The sequence below is a fragment of the Phacochoerus africanus genome, chromosome 8, assembly GCF_016906955.1.
Source record: "Phacochoerus africanus isolate WHEZ1 chromosome 8, ROS_Pafr_v1, whole genome shotgun sequence".
In the NCBI taxonomy this organism is placed as follows: domain Eukaryota; kingdom Metazoa; phylum Chordata; class Mammalia; order Artiodactyla; family Suidae; genus Phacochoerus; species Phacochoerus africanus.
This window is the reverse complement of record NC_062551.1, coordinates 54,866,222-54,875,797: the sequence shown is the minus strand read 5'-3', so window position 1 is coordinate 54,875,797 and position 9,576 is coordinate 54,866,222. Positions and strand designations below refer to the sequence as shown.

Here is a 9,576-nt window from a genome sequence, read left to right as displayed (position 1 = left end):
GAGCCAGTTAGCTGCGGCCATGTTAATATGGGGCAGTCCCGTCTCTCTGCGGGGCGCTACAGCAAGGTACTGGAAGAGAGAAACGGTAAAGAAAAAGGTGAGAGAAGCCTGAAGGACTCGAGTAATTGGGATGAAACCGTCAGTAGCCCCGAGAATGAAGCGTTTCCAGACAAATTCCAGAATCACCATCGAGATAAAGTGGCCTTAAGCTGGGCAAACTGAAGCAGAAAAAAGAAACCACCGTGGGGGGGCTTTGCACGTTTTGGTGCGGAAGGGGTTTAAGCTAGAGAGGGTTTGTGTGCTAGGTACACTGCAGGCAAGTGAAGCCACGTTAGCGGCCACGTTCATTAACAGGCATTGTTTTTCACCAGTACTTGTGGTCACTATGCACAAAGAACGTGAAGTTACTTGTATTAGGGTACCGTGGTGCTGTGTGAGCGTGTGCATTTGCCTCATCCTTTTGGAGCAAATAGAAATGGTCTAGGTTTGTTTCTGAGCAAACGGCGGCCTTTCTTTCACCATCTTTCACCTTGTAGTCGCCTTTGTCCCACTGTGATCCGGAGAAGCCCCGGTGGCCACCACCTTGATCTCGGGCGGGTGGGATTTGGGAGGTGGAGTGTGCAGAGAGGAGGCGGGCCAACACGCGGAAGTGACGCAAGACGCCGCCATGTCTTTTGAGGGCGGCGACGGCGCCAGGCCGGCCATGCTGGCTACGGGCACGTGAGTGGAGGCGGCGTTGTGAACTGCGGTGTGGGGAGGTTTTGGCCTTCCGGAGGAGAGGGGCGTTGGGAGGGCGAGCAGGTCGCGGGAGGGGTACAGCCTGCGTAGATCAGAGGGCAGAGATCGCCCAGTGACCCTACGCTGAGCGTTGGAAAGGTGCCGCCCGTGGGAACCGTCGTGCTTGACCTGAGGCGAGGCTTAGACAGCCTTACTCCCCGGTCTCCAGAACCACTAGGATCCTCCCCTTGGCCGTGGACCACGTCCACAGGGTCGGGGGGTTACTCGGTGGGGCCTCGGGGCGCCCCTCACCCGTCTGAGGGCGGGACTTCCGGTCATGGCCCCTACCTGGGCGGGATTTCCTGTTTTCTTCCTAGAGGAATGGGTCTTCCCTGGACCCCCGGGCGAAGAGGGGAGGTTTTCCAGCGGTAGGGAAAGACCCGAGGCATTCACCTGTTCCTGGCCACAGGTGCATCTTCGAGTTCCTCCCACCTTGGGGTGGGGGAAGTGTTACTTCCAGGTTGACAGGTGGTTGGAAGGGACTTCACTAGCGTCCCTCATTCCTTGCAGGACTTTTCCTCTTTCCTCACTCCTGGTGTCAGCTTCCCCACCTCCTCACCTAACCCTAAAAGACCAAATACTTTACCTCTCTTTTGCCCTTTTTATGGGGGGCAGGTCTCACTTCCCTCTCACGCTGATCTTAAACGCCTCCGTTTGGAGGGAGGAGGGTCTTCCACGTCGGAGCTCGGTGAAAGATACAGTACTTCCTGCAGAAGCTGGAGTGTTAAGTGACTCTCCCATTGGAGCCACTCTCCTTTTGAGTAACCCGCTCCACAGAGCCCCCAGGCCTTGGCAGAGAGGTTGGTGGGATTCACCTTCCTCCTTGTATGGGCGCCTCCTCTTTGAGGTGTGTGTGGGACCCTTACGACCCCCCTCGCTACCACTATTCTAAGATCTAGGAGTTTGTTCTAAGAGATCTTGCCTAAGAGAGAAGTTTAATATTGGTGTCTCAAGGAAGTGAGAGCCTCAGATGCAGCACTCCCAGGCTGTGTGACCTTGGACCAGTCATTTCCCTGCCTCAGTTCCCACCATCAGGTGGGGATGTCCCAAGGAGCCGCTGTGGGATCCTGAGCACCTCCCAGTTTGGGGTTTTGGAGTTGGGCAGACAGCAATTTCAGCCCTACTTTTGCCCTTTCTAGCTGTGTGCCTTCTGGCCAGTACCTTAATCTCTCTGAATCTCACTTTCCCATCTGGACTAGGAGATCATAAATCTTTCCTCATAAGGTTGGCAGGATGGCATTGGGAGTTCCCGTTGTGGCACAGTGAAAACGAATCCAACTAGGAACCATGAGGTTGCAGGTTCGATCCCTGGCCTCGCTCAGCGGGTTAAGGATCCGGCGTTGCTATGAGTTGTGGTGTAGGTTGCAGATGAGTCTCTGATCCCGAGTTGCTGTGGCTGTGGTGTAGGCCGGCAGCTATAGCTCCAGTTCAACCCCTAGCCTGAGAACCTCCATATGCTGCGGGTGCAGCCTTAAAAAAAGCAAAAAAACAAAAAAACAAGAACAGGCTTTGGCTCCCAACTGACAGATCCAGGTCCCAGCTCTCCTTCTCTCTTGCCAAATGCCCTGTCAAGATATTGAATCTCCCTGGGCCTCAGTTTGCATCTGTAAAGTGGGGTGAGCAGAGCTCCTCCCTCATAGGGTCATGGGGTGGGGGAGGCGGGGATGACCCCCTTGGGTCCCTGCCGGGCCTGTGGAAGGTGCAGTAGAAACTTGCTCCAGGGCTGTCAGGGCTGGTGCTGGTCGCGCTCTCCCTGTGTGTCGCTTCTGGCAAGGGCTTTGTGAGCTTCGGTTGTCTTGTTTGTGAGGTTAACACCTCCCACCTTAGTGGGTCAGGTCGGAGGTAAGCCAGCGGGCGCAGGGTACTCGCACAGAATACACGCTCAGCAAACACTGGTTTCTGTGCTCATGGGTCACAAAGGGCCTGCAAGCTGCAATGAAACCACTACCACCCCAGCGGGCTGGATCACAACCCTGCTTGGATCCCTCCAATGATGGGGAGCCCACTCCCTCTGTGGAGGCTCCACAGCTGCCCAGCAGCCCTAGCTCAACCGCTGATTTACAGGGAGAAGACAGTGAGGCCCGGAGCAGGCCATTCAGGGGTCCAAGGTTACACAGCAGTCAGGGCAGGAAGCCAGGCCCCTTGTCCCTTCTTCTCACCTGATAAGGAGATACTTCCAGCAGGTGGTCTGTTGAGAGCAGACCTGTCCTGAGGACGCAGATCTCTGACCTCAGGTTGCCCGTAGTCTGATGGAGGAGGCAGAAGGAGGTACAGCTGTCACAGGCTTGTGCGCCCCTGAGCTATGGTGCAGGTAGCCTAGGGCACTGTGGGTCTAGGGAAGGCATCCCATCTGTCCTGGGGAATCACTGAAGACTTCCAGAGGCCCCGCCGAAACGGGAACGAGAGCTCTGCGGGTGGAGTCCGGGCACAGAGAGCGGCTGGCACACCATTTTCTGCTCAAGCCCGGCTCTCTGTGGCCAGGCTGGTGTCTCAGAGATAATCCGACAGGCCTGCACTCTGGCCCGGGAGATGCATGTGGATCCAGGGGGTATTCCCCAGAGGGACATGTGCTAGAACAAGGGTCCCTCGGACTTTGTGGGAACCCATAGATGGGGCGGGCTGACCTGATCTGGGGGTGAGCGAAGGAGTGACAAGTTCGAGAAGGACAAGTGGTCCAGGAAGCGGGGTCCACCTTGGCGGAAGGCCTCAGGAGTCTAGCAGTATGTGAGGCCAGGAGCAGGCCCCCCAGTGCCGGCCTGAGGGGCTGTGACCTTGTCAGGTAGAAGGGCTCCTTCGGGGCTGTGTGCCGGCCGGGCTGGAGGCTAGGACAGTGGTCCAGGGTGGCACCGTCCCGCAGACATGATCCAACCATATGTATAATTTCAGATTTTGTCTAAGCCCCATTAAATAAGTAAAAAGGAAAGAGATGAAATTCATTTGACCATATATTTTATTTAGCCAGCATAAATAAATGTCATCCTTTCAACATTTAGTCAACTGCAGATGGCTCATGAGGTATTTTCCATCCTACCTTTCTGTACTAAGTCTTTGTTTTTTATTTTATTTTATTTTTTCAGGGCCACACCCGCAGCATATGGATGTTCCCAGGCCAGGGGTTGAATTGGATGCCCGTTGCCAGCCTACACCACAGCCACAGTCACAGCCACGCAGGATCCCAGCCACATCTGCGACCTACACCGCAGCTCTCAGCAACGCTGGATCCTTAACCCACGGTGTGAGGCCAGGGATCAAACCCATAATCTCCTGGATACTAGTTGGGTTCCTTACCACTGAACTACGGGGGAACTCCTGCACTGCATCTTGGAAACCCCGTGTGGATTTCACTCTGGTGGCCCCGGCTAGCTGTGGATCAGTTACCTCTCCAGGGCTCCCTAGTCACACGTGGCTGATGGCTTCCGTGTAGGATGGGGCTGGGCCGAGAGGAGGACAGGGCCTGGCGATCTGGATGGGCGGGGATCGTGGGGGGTGGCGGGTCGGGGGGCAGATGCTGAGCTCCGCGGGGATAAGGCCGCTAGCCGGGGGTGGCTGGAGTCGGGGACCCGGGGCGCCGGGGACCGCGGCCTCGGCCTCAGCCCCCGCTGTCCTGCTCTGGCCCGCAGGGCGCGGATGGCGTCAGGGCGCCCCGAGGAGCTGTGGGAGGCTGTGGTGGGGGCTGCCGAGCGCTTCCGGGCCCGGACCGGCACGGAGCTGGTGCTGCTGACGGCGGCGCCGCCCCCGCCGCCCCGCCCGGGGCCCTGCGCCTACGCGGCCCACGGTCGAGGGGCCCTAGCCGAGGCCGCCCGCCGCTGCCTCCACGACATCGCCCTGGCCCACCGGGCAGCCGCCGCCGCCCGGCCCCCCGCGCCCCCACCAGCACCGCAGCCGCCCAGCCCCGCACGGAGCCCATCCCGGCCTGCCCTGGCCCGGGAGGAGGATGAGGAGGACGAGGACGAGCCAACAGAGACAGAGACCTCGGGGGAGCCACTGGGCATCAGCGATAACGGAGGTGAGAGGAGCAGGGGCTGGGGTGGCTCTTGGCAAGTTGCCTCCCGGGTGGGTTTTCCCGAAGGGGTCGACTTGCCTCTGAGCCCTGGTGTTCAGGGAGGCTGCAGGCTTACCTGTGAGTCACTCTGACCCCGAACGAGTCATTGCCCCTTTCTGAGCCTCGGTTTCCTTAGATCAAGCTGGGCACAGAGAAGGCCACCTGGGAGACTTCTCTAGGGCCTCCAGGTTGGCCAAAGAATTGGGGTCCTGACATGAGACGGTGCCCCACGGAGGCCATGGGGTGGGGAGGGAGTCTCCTGAATCAGGAGCATGAATAGAACAGAACTGGGGTGTCTAATGCCTGGGAGCTAGAGGAGTCAGGGCTGCCTCAGCAGCCGAGGAGGCCGGGGGGAGGAAGCAACTGGCTCTTTGGGGGGAAATGTGGCAGTTGGTTGCTTCCCAGAGACTGGACTATATATAACATTAGGGCTTTGAAGACTGATTAGGAGTTTTCAGTGGGCAGCTCAATAAGTAGTGGTTACTCATTTGTTACTGTCAGTGGCTGGCTTTCTCACTGTTGCTAGAGAAATCCACATAGGGTTCAGGGCTCAGACTCTGGAACTGCCTGGCCAGGGTTCAAATCCTGGTGACCCTACTTATTAGATGTGGACTTTCGGCAAGTGAATTAATCTGTCAGCCTCCAGGTCCCCGTTTGTCAAACAGGGCTCATAATTATCTCGTCATTCTCTCAGCTGTATTTTGAGTCCATGCATTGCAGATTTCATGTTCATCGAACCAGTTGCTTTCACCTGGGGATGTGATAGAAACTGAATTTTTTTTTTTTTTTGTCTTTTTGCCATTTCTTGGGCAGCTCCCACGGCATATGGAAGTTCCCAGGCTAGGGGTCTAATCAGAGCTGTAGCTGCCAGCCTATGCCAGAGCCACAGCAATGTGGGATCCGAGCCGCATCTGCGACCTACACCACAGCTCACAGCCATGCCAGATCCTTAACCCACTGAGCAAGGCCAGGGATCGAACCCACAACCTCATGGTTCCTAGTCGGATTCGCTAACCACTGTGCCACGATGGGAACTCCTGGATTTATTTCTGCTGCCAGCCAGGCACATAACCAAGGGGAGGGAGTGATAATTCCAGAAGCTTCGAGGCTTGCAAGGGCCTGACCAGCGCAGGGCACTGGGAGGTGGTGGCAGTGTCTGGAGTCTGGCAGGACCCAACTGGCCCCGGCCCCTAACGCCATCCACAGGACTCTTTGTGATGGACGAGGACGCCACGCTCCAGGACCTGCCCCCCTTCTGTGAGTCGGACCCTGAGAGCACAGACGGTGAGTGTCGCAGGCTGTCCCCATCCCCAGAGGAGGGGAGGACGAAGGCAGGAACAGAGGCTGAAGTCCACCTTCTCTACAGATGGCAGCCTGAGCGAGGAGACCCCTGCCGGCCCCGCAGCCTACTCAGTGCCCCCCGCCTCAGCCCTGCCCGCACAGCAGTATGCCAAGTCCCTGCCTGTCTCCGTGCCCGTGTGGGCCTTCAAGGAGAAGAGGACAGAAGCGCGGTCATCTGATGAGGAGAACGGGCCGGTGAGGGGCAAATGGGAGGCGGGAAGGAGGGGCTTGGGAAGGGCGCAGAGCCACCTCCTCCAGGAAGCCCTGGGATGAGGATGCCACGCGTCACAGGACCCATCCTCCCCTCCACCTCTTAAGGCTGGTTCTTGGGCCGGAGCCCTGCAGTGTTAACCACCCACAGCCTTGTAATGCATCCCGGCCCGTGCAGAGAAACAGCCTCTCCCTTCCAGGAATAGTTCCATTTATAGAACATCTGCTCTGGGCAAGGCACCAGTATTTTGGTACTGGCTCTGGGTGGGGGAAGCTGGAGCACAGAGGGCTCAGATAACCTTCCACCCCCACCCGTCTCCTCCCGGACTCTGTGCCGTCTCCCTTGTCCTCAGTTGCTCCCGTATCATCCTGGGTGGGTCCTCACCTCCCATCACTAAAGCTACTCGCAGCAGAGGGGAAACCGAGGCACAGCATCCACAGGACTTCCCTGAGGCTCAGTCTGGATGGGGCAGAGCTGGGATTGGAACACAGCTTCCTTTTGGCGAAAAGCTATGGACTTCGAGGCAGGAGGTCTTGTGTCCATCCCATCCCATGGTTCCCTTCCCTGTGACACCTCTCAGTGTCCTCATTTACAGACTGGCAGGGCCCATCACCAGCTGCTGTCTTTTTTTTTTTTTTTTTGTCTTTTCAGGGCTACACCTGTGGCATATGCGGCTATTGGACCCAGGCTAGGGGTTGAATCGGAGCTACAGCTGCCAGCCACAGCAGCGCCAGATCCGAGCCGCATCTACAACCTCCACCACAGCTCACAGCAACGCTGGATCCTTAACCCACTGAGCAAGGTCAGGGATCGAACCTGTGTCCTTGTGAATACTAGTCAGATTGATTTCCACTGAGCCTCAATGGGAACTCCCCGCTGCTGCCCTTCTTTGTCACTGGTGGAAACAGTTATTTAACTGAACATGAGTCCTGAGTATTGGGCCCCGGGCTGGCCTCTGAGAGGGCGCAGGTCTTGCTTCTGTCATGGCCTCTCCCATTCTGCTAGGGGTCAAGCCCAGCTCAGGGTGACAGCGGCCCTGAGGTGGTGCTAGGTGCCTGGGCTGCAGGCAGAATGACAGGACCTCTCTGCTCTGAAGACTGACATGGAGAGGGCTCCTTTCTGTACGCACTGGTGACGGGTCTTCACCCTTCTTGAGCAGCCGCTGTGCTGGTTATGTCAGGCTGTCATCAGCCCCGTTTATCGGAAGGGAGACCAAAAGCTAGGGAGGTAAAACCCCTGTTGACAGTTAGTGGGTGACTGAACCCAGATCCTTAGACATGAGACCCTCTGGGTGCACATGGCCTTGACGGTCAGCAGACCCGCAGCACCTCCTCTGCGTGGAAGAACCGTGGGGAGACAGGCAGTAGTGCTTGCTCATGTCCAGGCCGAGGGGAGAGAGAGGAGAGGGGCGGGAAGGCTTCTTGGAGGAGGTAGAGTTTTGAGTTGGGCAGCAGAGCCCTAAATGGCGGAGGACAGGGGGAAGGGCCTTTCTGGCTGTGGGCATCGCTAGGAGAGGGTCTGGAGCCCAGGGAACCGGCCCTGACCCCATCCGTGCCGTCATTCCCACAGCCCTCCTCGCCGGACCTGGACCGTATCGCGGCGAGCATGCGCGCGCTGGTGCTGCGGGAGGCGGAGGACACTCAGGTCTTCGGGGACCTGCCGCGGCCACGGCTCAACACCAGTGACTTCCAGAAGCTGAAGCGGAAATACTGAGGCCCAGGGAGGGAGCTTCCCGCCCGGCGCCCGCCCCACCCAACACTACACCCCCGCCCCGCCTCCGGGGTCTGCCAATCCGAGTCAGAGCTGGGACCGGCCTCCCACGGTCCCTGGCCCCAGGATTGACCCGTCCCTGGTCCCTGCGGATCCCCACCGCCCTTCCGGCCCCCAGCGGCTCCAGCGCCTGTCCAGTTTCCCGATTGGGTCTGTCTTCTCTCCGCCCAGCGACAGATTCTTTCTATTAAGGGATTGGCGTGGTCCCGCATCAGGGCGCGGCCAGTTGACTTAATAGGTCAACTCTGTCGTTTTCTGCCTAGCAACAAGGGCTTTGCTTTCACGGCATTGGCTCCGTTCCCGAAAGAGCACAGTCAAGCTGCAGGATTGGGTAGTAGCCCCCCACTTCAGCATAGTGAATGGGCAGTTCCTTCGTTTGATTGGCTCGAACACTGTAAAGGGCTTGACCAATATCCCAAGAGTCCTGTCCACCTCGAGTTACCCCACCTGATTGGCTCCAGCCTCCTGGGGGCGTGGCCAACCCCCTTTGCCCAGGATTGGCCTGTGGCCTTACATTTACAGTCTTTACACTACTGGGGCTGGGGTCGTTTTTTGGCTCAGTCCTGACAATTGTCCCTCTGGCCCCCTCAAGGACGGCCTAATCCTGTTCCTGCGTCTGACACGCTCTCATTGGTTTTATCACAACTGCCTGCCAATCAAAACCCGTCCTTGTGTCCAGGACGTTACCAGCTCCCGCCCCTCTCCCCCCACCCCCACAGGTGCCTTAAAGGCCCTCGTCCACCCAAGGTGGAGGGCAGGGGGCCTCACTCTCCGGCCCTGGTGTGGGGGAGAGAATGGGGGGTCGGGATCAGGAGTTGAGAGGGGCGCTCTGAGATTAAAGAGTTTTACCTCTGACAAATGACTATGAGGTGTGTTGTGTTATTCAACATTTTCTGAAGCCAAATGAGCAGTGTCTCATTGCTTCTCAGTGCAAAGCTGCGAGTTAAACTAATTGTGCCTATTTTACAGACAAGATAATGGAGATTAGCAGGGTAGGAGGAAGGATTCCAGTCCTGTGTAGTCATGGATTCCCACTCTTCAGGAGTGTGAGTGTTGGGAATAGTTTAAGGAACTACAGTTCCTGAGTGCCCAGGAAAGCCAGGAACCTCCAGCTGACGCCAGGAGTTTTCTGACTATTCTAAGTTAGCTGGTGGTTACAAAGCAATGGCGCCGGACCTGAAGATGGGGCCAGGTCCAGTAAACGTGGAATACCCATCTCCCATCAGACCACCATGGGTGGAATGTTAACAGACGAAACTTAAACCGAGCCAACTACCACCTAGAAACTTTTCTGAAGTATTTATATGTACTAACTCCTTTCATCTTTCTAGTAACCCTGCAACGTGGAAAGGATTATCCCCACTTTGCAGATGAGGAAACTGCAGCATGAGGGTAGGTGTGTGTTGGGGCAGGGTTTCTTCGACTGCCAATAGTC

At 57.4% G+C, this 9,576-nt stretch overlaps 1 protein-coding gene across 3 annotated transcripts; it reads left to right on the top strand.

Moving 5' to 3' along the window:
- The first annotated feature begins 266 nt into the window (after positions 1-266).
- On the top strand, positions 267-9,003 carry AKT1S1 (AKT1 substrate 1). Of its 3 annotated transcripts, none has more exons than XM_047790137.1 (5): positions 267-720; positions 4,398-4,783; positions 6,026-6,103; positions 6,186-6,355; positions 7,941-9,003. In XM_047790137.1, exons 1-5 carry the CDS (start codon positions 668-670, stop codon positions 8,082-8,084), a joined length of 831 nt encoding a protein of 276 aa, XP_047646093.1. In that variant the 5' UTR covers positions 267-667; the 3' UTR covers positions 8,085-9,003. The 3 variants fall into 3 exon arrangements, with proteins under 3 accessions (XP_047646093.1, XP_047646094.1, XP_047646095.1); XM_047790138.1 differs by lacking the exon at positions 267-720 and adding an exon at positions 743-1,577; XM_047790139.1 differs by lacking the exon at positions 267-720 and adding an exon at positions 3,984-4,012.
- The last annotated feature ends 573 nt before the right edge of the window (positions 9,004-9,576 follow it).